At 40.8% G+C, this 16,884-nt stretch overlaps 1 protein-coding gene across 1 annotated transcript in view; it reads left to right on the top strand.

Annotated features, from left to right (window-relative positions):
* DNAH5 (dynein axonemal heavy chain 5) overlaps positions 1-16,884 on the top strand; it is a gene marked incomplete at its 3' end in the record, with an annotated part of 279,406 nt that overhangs the window by 67,439 nt on the left and 195,083 nt on the right. The window contains exons 16-19 of the mRNA XM_080703060.1: positions 4,545-4,716; positions 9,967-10,112; positions 14,551-14,710; positions 15,651-15,884. Of these exons, the coding sequence (XP_080559186.1) occupies positions 4,545-4,716; positions 9,967-10,112; positions 14,551-14,710; positions 15,651-15,884 (712 nt within the window). The remainder of the gene's footprint in view (positions 1-4,544; positions 4,717-9,966; positions 10,113-14,550; positions 14,711-15,650; positions 15,885-16,884) is intronic.

Genomic DNA, 16,884 nt, shown 5'->3' with positions numbered 1-16,884 from the left:
TAAGTGCCCAGGGTAAGAAAAGCCTCCCAAGATCCCCAGGAAAAATGCTGCTGCCCAAAAGATGGGAAAAATAAGATCAGAGATGGGACCATGGTATTGGCTGCATGGAAATCTTTATCTGGATTCATAGTGGTTAATGTTGTCTGATAACCCTAAGGCCATGCATTTGCATAATGAAGTGCATCTTAAGACATGTTCATGCTCATTATTTAATTTTATTTTTTCCCATCATTTCCCCCCATTCTATTACCACGTTAGGACAGTGGGACAGAATATGATTTCTGTATTTTATGATGAAAAATTTATGTGTATTTTATGACAAATCAGTGGTTCAAATAAATTTATGTGTATTTTATGACAAAACAGTGGTTCAAAGAAGTTACGTAAGTTAGCCAAGCTCTCACTGCTAAGTGACAGAATTAGGACCAGAATCCAGGCTTATAGGCATTGCTTTCCCACTACTTCATGTTAAATTAGAGTTCATGTTGGCAATGGTTGGGCGTCCTCAAATGTGGACTCATAAAGTGCTAGTCAGCTTGTTGAGAGTTGCTTTTGATTTCTTCTTGCATGTGAGGAAAATCACTTAGTCAATCTATATGTTTATAAAGAAAATATTTTTACTGAAAAAATCACGTATGATGATAAAATCATAGATAAGTTTGTCCACAGAGGAGCTCTTCAGTTATCTGTGGTAGGTAACACACAAACCCTCAAATTTAGAGTCATTTTTAACAAATAGTGATTACATCTCATGGTTTGTGGTCAGAGAATTTAAACAGGACTCAGATGATTATGAATCGGAGCCTTTTTGTGAACTCCCGGTAGAATTTCTTACATGGAAGCTCAGGAGCAGGTGTTCCATTAAAAGGGAGGAGTAGGAATCCACATGGCTTATAGAAACCCCGAGATGTATCACAGCATCGTTTATTCGGTACCCTTTTGAGATCCACAGACCCACCCAGAATGTAGGGAGGGTAGATAAGGAGACCCAACCCCATCAGAGGAGGAGGGGCAGAGGATGTTTCAACCTGCCACAGTTATAAAGGACAATTTGAGCAAGAAAATTACCATCTGGCTAATACTTATTCTGTCTTGGAGATTGAGTTAAAGGTTTCTGCTCACTGTGAGCAGTAAGTTTAGATTTATGGCCACTTCGGAGGACCATCTAAGTCTCCTCGAATAGCAGAGTTACCGTGTAGAACATTTAAGAGACTTTTCAGGCTTCTACTTATATATGTCAAAGCAGCTCAGAGTTTGTTTTATTCATCTATTTCTTGGAAGACAGTTGAAACTAGAAAGAGATGAGCTAGTGCAGGCTAATAGGATACAGATTCTGAAGCCAATTTTATCTGTATTCAAACCATTATCTTCGGGTAAATTACAATTTAAACCTCAGTTTCTCACTTGTGAAATGGATGAATAATACATCCTGGGGTTAAAGGATTGAAGGTGAGAAGCAGAAGGCCTGCTGGAGGCAGATTTTAGGAACTATTTCCCAGATAAAATAAATGATGGTTACGGAAAAAATGCTAATCAGTGGATAAAAGCTTTTGGAAATGTGAGTAGCTTCCAATAGAATCATTTAGGCTTTTTAAAAGTGGCTTTCGTAGAAATTGAAAAGGTATTACAGAAACTGTGGAAAAGTATATCTGAAGAAATGATTATATAGCCCATTTGGGAAATGTTGGGTTTATCATAATTCCCAAAGCCCCCCAGGACTTCTTAGATCTTTATGAAATGTTTCTCATAAATGTTAATATTTAATTGAGCAAATAAGGTGACCTAACTGAGGGGATGGGAGGGGGAAGAGGGAAATTCTCTAATGTACATGATGTACATTAACAAACATATCAAAGTCAGTCACTAAGACAACATGAGAAGGAGGGGGGGGAGAGAATGGGATGGGAATTGGGGGAGGGCTATTTGAGTGATATGTGCATTATGCCCCTACCATCTTGTACTCCACTAAGATGTATGACTACAAGGTACCAATAAAAAATAAAAACATTTACTGTGCAAAAGTGTTGTTGTATATAGTGTTTTTCAAGCTTATTTATTGAGGGGCCATTTTTATTACAGAATATCTTGGACTTAGAACTTCAAGAAAAATATTTTTTGAAACTTTGATCTAATATTGAAGTAACACTGATATTTACATTATGAATATGGGCTAATAATAATATACTTAAGAGTCACATAAAATTACTTTCTTACTATTAATGATTATTAATATTGACATTATCCTGAAAGGTAGGCCAATGTCCTCATGGTCACTATATGTAAATAAGTCTAATAGTACTTCTGGCCTACTTTTCAGGATAATGTCAATATTAATAATCACTAATTATAAGAAAGTAACTTTGGATTTTCCATTTAAATAAACACTATTAAACATTATACAGTCAATTTCATTGGAGAATCAGAATCTACAGGTTTCAGATCATAAAAGCTCCTTCTAATAACGATTGATTAATAAAAGGAAGTATTGATCAGCTACTATTTCAGGCACATTAAACAAAGCAGATAAAACCATTGGCCTTATATAACACAGGGATACTCCTTGACACCCAGTGGCATTCTCTTTCATCATAACTTAAAAATGCATTTGATGCAGCTAACCTATTAAACATCAGAACTTAGCCTAGCCTATTTTACACGTGCTGTTAACAAGACTTATATCAGCCTACATTTGGGCATCATCATCTACCACAGAGCCTATTTTGTAGAAAAGCATTGAATGGCTCATGTAGTTTAATTGAATCTGTGTGTCCAAAACACGCTGTTGGCATAGTCCACCAGGAAGCCCTGGTCTTTACCCTTGTCGTTGCCGGCTGACTGGGAGCTGTGGCTCATTGCTGTATCCAGTGCTACCTATATTCTATTTGGGCAAGAGAGAGAATAAGCAATACATATTATAAATAGATAAATTATATAAAGTATTGGAACAAGGTAATTGGTGCTATGGAAAAAATAAAGCAGGGCACAGAGTGTACTGATGGTTTTGGTGCTGGTTTATGGGTCAGGACAAGTCTAATGGAGAAGGTGGCATTTGAGTAATTAAAGAAGGTGGAAAGTTCCTGAGATTAAGGGTTGGCAAGAAAGATAGAGTGAAGGCAGGTAAGGGGTAGAAGATTGATTGGAGATGATATCATAGAAGTAATGGAAAAAAGATTGAGTAGGTCTCTGTAGACCAAGGACTTCTCTAAGTCTTTGTATAAGGATTTGAGGTCCTGAATTAGATGGGGCCATGTAGCCATGTAAGTAGTGGGGCAACATTATTTGATTTAACTATTTTCTTTTTTGGGGGGGAGACTGGGGATTGAACCCAGGGGCATTCTACCTTGAAGCTACATCTCTAGCCCAAATTTTAATTCTTTATTTTGAAACAGGGTCTCACTAAGTTGCAGGGGGCCTCACTAAGCAGCTGAAGCTGGCCATGAACCTGCGATTTTCCTGTGTCAGCCTCCCAAATACTGGGATTACATGCGTGTGCCACCACGCCTGGCTGACTTAACATTTTGAAAGGTTCACTCTTGCAGCCAAATTGAGCCTAGATTTTAGGGCAGGAAGCAGGGAGACAATGGTAAATGATTCCAATAATGTAGGCGAGAGTCAGTGATGTGGGTAGCAGTGAACATGGAACACAGATTAGATCCAGAATTTCTTTAGGATACAGTATAAACAGGATCATTGGATAGATTGCATGAGAGAGAGAGAGAGAGAGAGAGAGAGAGAGAGAGAGAGAGAGAGAGAGAGAGAGATATTGAGGCTCACTGAATTTTGACCAGTGGATGTGAAGGACAGAATTGGCTTCACCTGGGTTGGAAAATGAGTAGAGAAAAAGTTTTGGGGAAGGGCAAGTTTTTGCTTCTGGATATGTTAAATTCAGAGATGACTGCTAGAAATCCAAGTAGAGTTACCTAGTTGGCCATTACTATACGTAAATCTAGACCTCAGGAGTGAGCTCTACACTAGAGAGGTGTATTTGTGTACCCATGGAATATAGATGATCTTTAACATGATTGTTGAAATCAATACTGGTTGTCTCTCTTTTTGCATGCTTTGGGTCTTACATCAAACTTTGACCTACAGTGACAATGGGCTCTGTGACCCTGACAGTTTTGATGATGATTATGGTCCACAGGAGATGCTCAGAGGTGGAGGGTGCACATTGCACCTGTGTGTAAAATTGAATAAATATTAAATGAATGTGCCCAGGGGTGCACAGTCCAGGGCACTGTTACCATGACTTAACATGGGTTAGAAAAGTTACTTGACCTGAAAACTGTTCTCCTTTTAGGTTGACTAGGGACTGAGAAACTCTGCTTCCTACAATCTTCTTCATCCTCAGTTGCAATTTAGTGAATGTGGAAATAGCAATTCTAGAGAGAGCCCTTGTCTATTCTGTGTTCACCATTCTACCTGTCAGGCTATTAGAGCCCTAGAGTTTGACCCTAAATAAGAGTAAACATTTCATATAAAAATGATCTTACTAGATGTTAAAGTGAGATGTTAATTGGTTATTTAACCTTACTTCATTGCAGATGATGCTGGATGAATACCAGAGAGTGAAGTCAAAAATGCCTCCCACCATCGAGCAACTGATGGCCCCTCATTTGGCTAAAGTAGAGAAAGCTTTGCAGCCAGGTTTGGCTGCTCTGACCTGGACATCACTGAACATTGAGACGTATTTGGAAAATGCCTTTGCCAGAATTAGTAAGTCTGTCTAAATGGTTATTATTTCTCAGTTTTAATAACTGACTTTTATGGTTCTGGGGATTGAATCCAGGGGCATTATACCTCTGAGCTACACTCCTAGCCCTTTTAACTTTTTATTTTGAAACAGGGTCTCACTACGTTGCTGAAGCTGGTCTTGAACTTGGATTCTCCTGTTTCAGCCTCACAGGTACTAGGACTACAGATGTGTATAACCATGCTCAGTTCCCATTTTTATTTAATTTTAAAAAAGTTTTTAAAACAGGATCTCACTACATTGTTGGGCTGGCATTTAACCTGTGGTCCTCCTGTCTCAGCCTCCTAAGTACTGGTATTATTGGCGTGCTTTACCGTGACCAGAGTTAAAGCCGATTTTCTAATATTTGTTGTATAATTTCACATAAATGTGGCGATATAAATAATGAAATGAGGAGTATTACTCTTAAGCTATTTTACAAATATTGTACAAAGCATATTAATTCAGCAATTTACTGGAGACTATAAATATCACTATTTAATTTTATTTCCAGATATTTGCCCTCTGTTTTCATTTATAGTCATCATTAAACATTAGAATGTAAAGAATATTTAGAGCCATTTAACTTCTACTAATAGGTTAGCGTATTTGAGATTGGATTTGAGAGGTGAAGATTTGGATGCAATAGTGTTGAACAATAGGATACTGTGCATGACAAAAGTTTAAAGAAACAGTATTTTTCCTTAATAAGCAATATAATTATTTTATACATATATGTAAGGTATTATATTACATAAAACACATTTTCCCAGATCATGTACAGATGTGCTGCAGAGATGGTGCCTGGGCTTACATATGCTGGGAAACCCACAGGAAGTAACTGGGTAGGTTTCGTTCTTGGAGGACATGGCAGAAAACTTAGTATGCCAGTGTCTACCGCATCTCCAAAAGTGAGCTCTTGCATGGGACATTTCTAGAGTTCCTTGGCTGCCTCCCATGGGAAATAACTCCTTGCACATCTTCTGTGGTGGGCAGGGGAGCACCGTTTGAAACATGATAATAGAAAGTTTTGTTTGGAGAGACTTAGATTTTCCAGTTTCCTCTCCTACCCGGTTATCTGCCTTTTCCTTGTCATGGCCCACTTCTACTTTTTTTTTTTTTTTTTTTTTTTTTTTTTGTGTATGGTACTGAGGATTGAACCCAGGGGCATTCTTTTTTTTTTTTTTTTTTTTTTTTTGGTGGTACTGGGGGTGGAACCCAGAGGCTTTATACCTCCGGGCTATACTCCCAGACCTTTTAAAAAATATTTTATTTGGAAACAGGGTCTCACTAAGTTGCTGAAAGCCTCACTAAGTAGCTGAGGCTGGCTTCGAACCCGTGCGATCCTCCTGTCTCAGCCTCCCAAGTGCGGGGATTACAAGCGTGTGCCACCATGCCCGGCAGGAACCAAGAGGCATTCTATCTCCCAGATATATCCCCAGCCCTTAAAAAAATTCTTTTATGGTTTTGAACCCGAGTCTTACTAGGTTGCTGAGAATGGACTCAAATTTCAATCCTCTTGTCTCAGCCTCCCAAGTACTGAGATTGAAGGTATGTACCACCGATTTTAAAGCCCAGGATAAGTCCCACTCTGAAGAGTCCTCTCTAAACACTCTATTGCCTGCAACTACTTGTTCCTGTGACCTCTGTCCTGCTGACAGTGTGGATCCGAGGCTCTGTATGCCAGCGATCTTCTGATGGTTTAGTCCAAGTTCACCTTTCTCCCCAGACTGCAAATGGCTTGGAAGTCAGGCTGTTTCTTCAGTTTCTTCTGTATTACTCTCAGTTGAATGTGGAGTAGACACCTCTACACTTACATATTCATGACTGCAGGAGTTTTAGACAGTCCTTTTCCAATTTTTCATCTTCCAAACTATTCCAAACTCTAAGTCCCATCACCTCATTTCTGGGTCACCTTTTCTTGGGCTTGTTTCTAGATATGTCCATCTAGAAGGGTACCTCCTTCTGTCTTCTTTTTTCTCTGTTTCTTCCTCTGGCCTTTGCTTTGTCTGTTACTTGTGGAGGCTATGAAGCCGATTTTATTTATAGTTCAATTGTTAAGAGGTTGTCTTATCATTGGGTGTTCACTGTACCATCTATTTAATTTACTAGGTATTGAATACTCAAGAATATTTGATAGTATTTGGTTGGGGACAGAGAGTAGGGTGAAAATTATTGTTTTGCTTGACAGGTTTGGAACTGGATTCAAATAAAACTATAAAGGAGTGTTTGAAAATGAACATACTATCATATTTCAGGCCCTCTCTCCTCTCTCTCTCTCCTCTCTCTCCTCTCCTCTCCTCTCCTCTCCTCTCCTCTCCTCTCCTCTCCTCTCCTCTCCTTGAATCTAGAAGCATTCTACCTCTGAGCTACACTCCCAGCCCTATTTTATTTTGAAGCAGGGTCTCACTAAGTTGCTGAGGTTGGATTCAAACCTGTGATCCTCCTGTCTCAGCCTCCCAGGTACTGAAATTATAGGCATGTACCACCACACCCAGCTTCATCATAACTTGAAGGCAAAATAATACAAAATGCATTATAAGACAACCATAGCAATATAGGGCTGGGGAAAACTATAGAAACAATCTTAAATAAGATCCTTAATATAGCTGGGTGTGGTGGCGCATGCTTGTAATCCCAGTGTTTTGAAGGCTGAGACAAGAGGATCATGGGTTCAAAGTCAGCCTTGGCAACTTGATGTGGCTCTCAGCCACCTAGTGAGACCCTGTTTCCAAGTAAGAAATAAAATCTAGAGGTATATCTGGGAGGTAAAATGTCTTTGAGTTCAAGTGTCTGTGAAAAAAAAAAAAAAGTGATCCTTAAAGGTTGAAAAACTATGACCCAGAGATGCTAAATAGCTTCTAATGTCACACAGACATAAGCAATAAGGGTGAGTTTTGAGCCTACTTTTCTTCGCTCTAAGCCAATATCCTTTCTAAAATACATCTCCCAGGAAATAAAATAAATTGGTGAAATTCAAGGAGGCATTTATAAAATGTATAAAAACCTCAAAGTAAGAGTTACCACAATCAAATTAGAACAAGCGAGCACGGTAGGCTTTCCTAACATTTCCTTAGACAGGCTTTAGGGTCAGAGTGCTAGTACTGTGGATGTTTTTTACAATGTTAGCTGGAGACAAGGTGACAGTTTCTAAAGATGTGCTTCTGAGTTCCCATATTCTGTTTTTCTCTTGTAAGTTTTAAATAAAGAAACTAAAACAGAACAAGATTAGGTGTCTTCAGGAGATCAGTTGCGTTGTCTCAAGAACAGCTGGATTACTCACTGGACTGAGTCAGCCAACAGTTCTCTAAGTCATCTGTACAGATGTCTGTCTATACCATGTATTTAGAAGAGCACTGCCCTCTCTTCAAAATAACAACTAGAACTCCTCATAGACATGATTTTGTATACTCTATGAAAGTTGTTTGCTTTCTTATTGCTGCTGTAACAGGATGCCATCACCTTAGTGGCTTAAAATAATAGATGTTAAGGAGGTCAGAAACCCAAAATAAGCCTACGGAGTAACATCGAGGTATCATCGGTTCCTAGGGAAGAATCCTTTCCTTGGCCATGCTCAGCTCTCAGATACACCAGTGGTCACTCCATCTTCACTGCGACCAGCACACATCCTTCAAATCTCTCTCCGCCCCTTTTCCCCATGGTCACATTCTTCTCTGTCCAACATTGACCTTCCTGCCTCCTCAGAGAAGGATACTTATGACTACCTTGCCCTCATCTGGACAATTCCCACGTTTCCAGATCCTTAGCACATCTGCAAAGTCCCTTTCGTCATCCAGGATTAGGCTATGGTATAGGGAACATATGGGGAGCCATTTTTTTCATAAATTGTCCTGGAAGATGTTTTGAAGAATCAGTCATGTAGAAATAGTAAAGAACTTTACTGAGAACATGTGCTTAAGTAAAAGTGCCGATTCTTTTTTGGTAGTGAATGTCATGATCAAGAATAACCCTGAATACCTTGAACGACCTTTTAATAGTTTTAAAAAATACTTTCATTGGTACTTTATAGTCGTACAGTTTCACATCATAATGTCGTTCACAGTCACAGTGACATATGTGTACATAGCACTTGGTGAATTTTTCTGGGGCTCCCTCTCTACTCCCTCCGCCTCATTATGACATTGGCACTGATATTCCCACACTTGCACAGAGATCACTGGAAGTGTTTTCTTCATTATTTCTCTCCCTCCCCACCTCTCCTAGAGCACCTCCCTCACTCCACTGGGGGCTCTCCTTCATTATCCAAAGTCTCTCTTATGTTCAATTACTGCCTAACTTCTGCATATAAAAGAAAGCATATGACTCTTCTCTTTGTGTGACTAGCTAATTTTACTTAGCATAACGTTCTCCAGTCCATCTTTTTCCCTGAAAATGATATAATTTTGTTCTTCTCTATTGCTGAATAGAATTCCATTGTGTGTATATATCCCATCAGTTTGTAATCCATTCATCTGTTGATGGACACCTAGGTTAGTCCCATAATTCGGCTATTATGAATTATTGTTAGTTTTCTTCAGAGTGAGTTGGCCTTTTCATCCAGGAAATTGAGCATTCACTATCACTTCAGCACAACTAAGATAGTGATATATAGGAGCATAAATGAGAAATTAGATTCCACTTCAGTAATTGTTGGTGTTTCCTGTGGACTGAACAGCAGGATACATGTTGGAGAGAAATAAGGATGAAAACACGAGTTCCTGAAGAAGATAAGACACCAAAGAGACAATACAGCATCCGCAGGGAGGGAGGATGCTCAGCCTCCGTGGCAGTACAGGAGAAAGGGCCTGTCCATTCCCACAGGTCCACAGGAGGCCTCCTGGGGGAGGGGTCAGAGCGAGGCTGGCCGGACAGCAAGGAATGGGTTGGGGGAACAGTGGGAGACAGCAGGTGTGGGGCAGTGTCCCAGGGAAGCTTTAGGTGTCATTACTGTCATTTAATCATATGTGTATGAGTATGTGTGTGCTTCACAAACTGCTTTCCTTTCTCTCTCTCTCTCTTTCTCTCTCTCTCTCTCTCTCTCTCTCTCTCTCTCTCTCTCCCCTCTCTCTCTCTCTGTATCTTTCCCTCTCTATCTGTCCTTTTTCTCTCTCTTTGGGGACACTGGGGAATGAACCCAGGGCATTCTACCTCAGCCCTTTTTATTTTCTATTTGGAAGCTGGATCTGGCTCACTTGGCTTTAATCTCTTTTATTTGCTTTTGTTCTTTTCCAAAGAGGACCTGGAGTTGCTGCTGGACCGGGTCAATGACTTGATCGAGTTCCGCATCGATGCCATTCTAGAAGAAATGAGCAGTACGCCCCTCTGTCAGCTCCCCCGAGAGCAGCCACTCACCTGTGAGGAGTTCCTCCACAGGACAAAGGTGATTAGAAGACTGATATTTTTATTGGCATTTTCCCCTGGAACTCACTTTTCTATGGAGGTCACTTGTTTGAAGCGTGGATTTTTTTTTCCTTCTGCTTGTTTCTGCTCCATGATAGACAGAATTCAAACATGGAAACTGACAATAAATTGAAAACACAGAGAAATGTATTTGAGCAGCCATTTAGATATGGGGAAAATTACTTCTTTCTGTTTGGGAGGAGGAAGGTTGCCATGGAATACAGTTCTAATTTTTCCTATTTTATGAAGACTAAAGCTGTTAATGAGGCTGGCCTCGAACTTGCAATACTCCTGTCTCAGCTTCCCAAGTACTGGGATTACAGTGTCCACTGCACCTGGTAACTCATTATACTATATAGCACGTTCACATAAAGCCCCACAAAAGTTCTTCATCTACCTTTCTGTAACCAATTATTTCTCAAGTTACTGCTAGACACTGAATGGCTTCCAAAATTTCTCTGTTTTGCCAACAGCTGCAATAAATATGCTTATATATTGTTATTTTTCTCCTTTAGTATTATTTCATCTCTAAAAGTAAAATTATTGTGTCAGAATATGGCGGTACTCGAGAACTTTTCATGTTCATAGTCTAACCGCTTCCTGAAAGGATGCATTGACTTATATTAACACTGCCAGTGCAGTGGTGCTGATTTCACTACCTTCCAGGAATGCTGTTCTGATCTGATTTACTAATTTTAGTGTAAGTAGCGAAGACATGGGACCTAAATTAATTTGCATTTTGATTAGCCATACACGTGCATACTTTTTATGGGATTAAATTTCTTTCACAATCCATTTATTTGTTCCACAATTTTTGTCAGAACGTCTATGCCAACCAGAGATAGGGACACATCAGTAAACAAAACATGAAATCCTAGTGGTGATTTTATGTGGATGGTGGGGGGGGGTGACTTCTGTGATTACATATAAATAGAGGGAGCGAGGGAACAAGCCACGCGAGCAGCTTTAGGGAAGAGCATTCCAGGAAGAGGGGACAGCCAGTGCAAAGGCCCTGAGGTCAAGGAGCTTGTTGTGGTGGTGGCTGGAGGAAGGTATAGAGTTGAAGTATATGGACTATAAATCAATATGCTGGGATACAAAATGAGGTAGAAAGGAAGAAAGATGGTTGGGAGGCATGTTCTCTAGTGAAGCTGGGGAGGCTATGATTCAGAACCTAGGGTGGAAAAGTCTTCTTGAATATAAGGAAAACCACAGTATTTGTTCTAACAGTAGACAAAGTGTTCATGACAGAGGAGATATTTTCCTTCGGGTGAGGGCATGGGATCAGGTGAGCTCCCAGGTCCTGACTCTATTTACTTTGTACTGAAGAAATCAGGGCAATTAGCTGAGCATGTTGGGAGAGGGTGGTGTATATATTGAGCACTCGACTCTTAAGATGCCTGGGAGAGGAGAGTGACCGTGGCCACGGAGAATGGTTCCTGGTAGCATTGGGGGTGGGGTTGATTGGGGGCCCTACCTCTCCAGTTCCACACATCTGCATTTCCATGATATGTGTGTGTGCACGTGGAGAGGGTGGGTCACCTGTATGGCGTCCACTCCCCCTGGTGTGGCCATGGGAGGTTGAGGGGACGGTGGCCATAAGGACCCTGGGAAAGAATTGTTGAGGTGAGGAATTGTCCCATCAGTAGAAGGCGTGAACGAGGGGGTGGGAGCGGATAGACCTAGAGAAAATTTGGGCTTAGAGGGTTCCAGGCCTGCCAAACCTGAAGTGTCACAGGGATGCTGGAGACCCCATGGATCAATTAAGCAAGAGAGGGACTCGGGATTTGGAGACAGGCCCCTGTGGTGGGTCTCAGTGACCAGGTGTCACTGTGGAGGTCGGGTGTTGAAATGAAGTAGGGTGAGTGGGGACCGCATCTTTGATTTATTCTGTTGGATGGAGGGGGCACTTTGGTGAATCTCTGACTACTTTCTTCTCATTCTGTTTATATTAGGCTTTATTAATTTTCATGCAGCTTACATTTTTATTTATTTATTTATTTATTTATTTATTTATTTATTTATTTATTTATTTATTTATTTATGTTGTAGAACTGGGAATGCAACCACCTCTGAGTTACACCCCCAGCCCTACTTTGTATTTTGAAACAGAGTTTCACTAAGTTGCAGAGGGCCTCATTAAGTTGCTACTGGCCGGGAAATTTGTAATCTTCCTGTCTTAGCCTCTGAAGTGCTGGGATTACAAGGGTGTGCCCCCATGCCTGGATCTGTTTACTTTTTTTGTGTGTGGTACTAGGGATAGAACCCAGGGGCATTCTGCCTCCAAACTACACCCCCAGACCTATTTTTTATTCTTTATTTTGAAACAGGGTCTCATTGAGTTGCAAAGGGCCTCACTAAGTAGCTGAGGCTGTCTGTGAAGTGTGATCCTCCTGTCTCAGCCTCCCGAATGCTGGGATTACAAGCGTGCGCCACCAGGCCTGGCTCTGTTTACATTTTTATAATCATGTTCTCTCTTAGAAATAACTAAAGGATTTGAATAATCTTGTTAGAACTGTATTAGCCTTTGAGAGCTTATTGATCCTGTTTCCAGAACCCTCCGTCTGAGGGCAATTTGTGGTCTCAAATGTGTGTCTGTATTGCTGGGAGGGCTAAGGAGTGTTAGGACGTTAGCTGGGGATTTCCTGTAGGCACTGGCCTGCAGGGGGAGAGAGTGCAGCGTGGACTGTGTGTGTCTCTCTGCGAGGTAGAGTCAGGGGCTTATGGTGCAGACTTTGAAGGGTATGGGATCTCTCTGAAAACTGAGGGGCTAGTTTATATAGAATGAGCTGAACCAGCTTGCAGACATCTAGTCCATTTGCTGACCAATATTAACACTAAGCACTTTTATTTTTGTTGTTAATATACACACACAGAATGGACCTGGTAGTGTCACATCACAATGTAGTTCAGAGTGACTGGGACACATGTGCACATAGCACAAGCACTTCTTGAGTACTTGCTTACCTTGCATCAGGGCTGCTATTAGCATTTTTACATCCACTGTCTGAAAGATACTTGCAACTACCTAAGGTGGGGTCTACCTTTATCATTATTTTATATCTGGGGAAACTGAGGCTGGGATTTTCCAAAATCATACAGAGTTAGGATCAGAACCCAAAAAATCTGTCACCAGAGTTTATACTCACTACTAGGTAGTACTAAGTTCATCCCATCTCTTCTTAATCTCCGATTTGTCTCTTTCTATGACAATCTCTGCCTCTTTCTTTTTTTTTACCTGTGTAAGCTCAGAGTGGAAATTGGTCATTGGGCGAAGTTCTGAGTGAGTGAAATTGTTATTTTATGCTTTATTTGATGATAAAGAAATTTAGTAGTTTGTTTAGGATACATTAAAACGTTCCTGTGTTAAGGCCCTCAAGATGCTACATGCATGCATGCCTGTAATTCCAGTACTTTGGAGGCTGAGACAGGAGGATGGCAGGTTTGAGGGCAACCTCAGCAACTTAGACTCTTAGTTACTTAGTGAGACTCTGTTTCATCATCGTTGTCATCATCATCATCATCATCATCATAGTCTGAGGCATAGCTCAGAGGTAGAACATCCCTGGGTTAGTTCAACCCTGAGTAGCAACTACAGCCCAAAAGATGGCATGAGCCCTTGCAGTAGTGGAGAGAGGTGCAGGTCTTTGCACGTGGAGGCTGTAGAACCATGGGGCTGATGTTTGATGTGGATGGTCCGTGAGCATATTAGAACCTCAAGAGATGTAACAATGGAACCTGAAATGGACCTGGAGACTGTGGCCAACTGACAAAGGCTATTGTTTCACGGGCTTATTTCCCATTTGGGTGGGCAGTAACTGATCTTGTGAGTACCACCTTTCCATCTCCATGTATCTGTCTGTCTAATCTACAAAACTCACCACAGTGCTCTGAATTATTGTAGTTTACATTACCAAATTTAATTCCTAAATAATGTGCAATTTAGTTGGACAGGAGGGGAATATATCTGAAATTAACTAGGAGATGACCAGGGCTGGTTGGCAAAGATGGAGGGGAGAAAGACTGGCTATGGCCGGTCAGCTAATATGAAGGAAACGCCATGGGAAGAGAGGATGCCGATGGCTTTGGATCATTTCCTTGCGCTAGAGAAATGTCCTTAGGGTCCATCCACACTGCTCTGGCCGCTTCTCTTGTCTTGAATGCATTCTTTGATAGGACACCTGGCTTGGGCTAGCATCTCACCTGGAGGTCACGCTTGTGGCATAGCTCCAGATCCTGATGAGCTCTCAAGAGCTCGAGAAGCTACTCCTGACACTGTGATGATATCTATTTATCAGCTATCTATCATCTATCTATCTTTCAATCATCTATCCATCAATCATCTGTCATCATCATCTATCTATCATCAATGCATGTATACATTTATAATTTTATTTTATTTTTTTACTTTTGTTTAGGACCTTTGTGTAAGTGGTGCACAGATACTACATTTCAAAAGCTCACTAGTGGAAGAAGCAGTCAATGAGCTGATAGATATGCTACTGGACATGGAAGTTCCATCTAAAGAGGAGTCTGAAAAAATCGAGAATGATGCAGATTCCAGAGCTGAAACTTCAGGTGAGAGATGGGGTAGTGAGAGGGTCTTGTTTTTCTGAAAACTAATATTTAATTTTCTACACAGCAATTAATTTCACACTTCTGTAAACACCATTACAGTTGTATAATGATATTTATACATCTGAAGTTATGATTTTGAGCATATTGTAGTGACTGGGCTGGTAATTCCTATTATTTTGTGTAAAGCTCTGCAAAGATGCACTCTGTGTTGGCTCTCTTGGGCATATGGCTGCCTTTTAATTTGTGGACAGGTAGGCCTTTTACTTCACTGTATCCACAGAGTAGGGTCAATTATGGATTAGAATTTTCCTTGAAGTATTTATAGAGAAGAGACAGATGAGAATACTCCTCAGAGGTGGAGAAGTGAAGTTCTTAACTCTAGGTGTTAGGGCTCTTGACAAGGGAGAGAGAGAGAGAGAGAGAGAGAGAGAGAGAGAGAGAGAGAGAGAGAGAGAGAGAGAGAGAATGAGAATGAATGAATATGATTATCAATACACATCCGAACCCAAGCCTCAGGGACCAATTAGTCTGTTTGTTTTATGTTATTAAGAATTGAATCCAGGGGCATTCTACCTCAGAGATACACCCAAACACTTTTTTGTTTTTTATTTTTTGAAACAGGGTCTTGCTAAATTGCTGAGCCAACCTGTGATCCTCCTGTCTCAGTCTCCCAAATACTGGGAATACAGTCTTGTACCACCATGCTGACCCCAGTTAGCTTTTTTACCCACAGCCCCTGAAAGTCTTATTGGCTGTTTTCTCACCTGGATGAGGAGAGGCTTCCATCAGTCCATCTGACACCCATTTCTATTTTCTATTCTTTAATGGCCCCTAAGCATGACATTTAAGTCATATTAAACTTGAGTGTAATTTATCTCAATTTTCTCTGTTGAATTATTCATTTTCTCTCTCTCCCCACCTGTGTCCCGTCTTATAACAGTAAGAAGAGAAGGAAATTCTGATGCTTTGACATCTTCTCTCAATCCTGGAGCCGGTTCCCTACCTCTGGGGACAAACACGCAAAAGAAGAAAGAGACTGAGATGGCAGAGGGAGCCTGCGAGTTACTTTCTCATTTCAATCACCAAAATGTGGATGCTCTTCTGAAAGTTACAAGGAATACCCTGGAAGCCATCCGCAGGCGCATCCATTCCGCTCACACGATTAAGTTCCGGGGTAATGAGCATAGTTACTGTGTGTGCGCGTGTGTGCGTGCGTGCGTGCATGCGTGTGTGTGTGTGCATGCATCTCTGTTAATCTTAAATAATTAAAACCTCCACCACTTATTGAGTTCTTTCTTGTAAGTTTATATATTATGAAACAGATTTCCTGGCCATCCCAGCAAATGTATAAAGTGGGTAGGATTCTCCGAAAGCTGGAGCATGAAGAGGGGATGTCTAGTTTGCTTACCTTCTGCTAATTAAAGCATCACCATTACTGTTAATTTTTTTTTTAAATAAGATGAAAACATTTTATTTTTGGTGGTACTGGGGTTCCTGGAAGCCCTTCTACCTCCGGGCTACACTCCCAGACCTATTTTTACATTTTTATTTGGAAACAGGGTCTCCTAAGCCAGTGCGCGTGGCTGGCTTCGAACCTGCGCGATCCTCCTGTCTCTGCCTCCCAAGCTCGGGGATTATAAACATGTGCCACCACGCCCGGCAAGATGGAAACATTTAAAATGAATAATTTTAACTTGGGAATGAAAAAAGCCCATCCTTTAAAGAGAAGGTGCATAATATTGATAAATTATTTTGATTATTAACCAAGTCTCATAAAGTGGGAAAGAGACTATTTAGTGCCACACTTCTCAGTGCAGAAGTTGACTATTTCCCTCATTCTGAAGGCCGTCCTCTCTTCCTGCACACGGAGCAGAAGGAGCTGTGACATTTCCCAGGTGTGCTACGAAGGTCCGTCAAAAGTAGGAACATTCTAGAATGAAACTTTAAATTTCAATAAAGGTAGAGAAGTAATAGTAATTAGTTAAAACTGAAAATAAGATAATGAAATCTTATTTTGAATTTTGGTATTTATGGGAAAGAATCTTTTTTTTTTTTTTTTTTTTTTTGGTGGTACTGGGGTTCCTGGAAGCCCTTCTACCTCCAGGCTACACTCCCAGACCTATTTTTATTTTTGGAAACAGGGTCTCTTATGCCAGTGTGGCTGGCTTCGAACC

Source organism: Muscardinus avellanarius (assembly GCF_963383645.1).
Source record: "Muscardinus avellanarius genome assembly, chromosome: 1".
Lineage (NCBI taxonomy): Eukaryota > Metazoa > Chordata > Mammalia > Rodentia > Gliridae > Muscardinus > Muscardinus avellanarius.
This window is presented reverse-complemented; position numbering and strand designations above follow the sequence as displayed.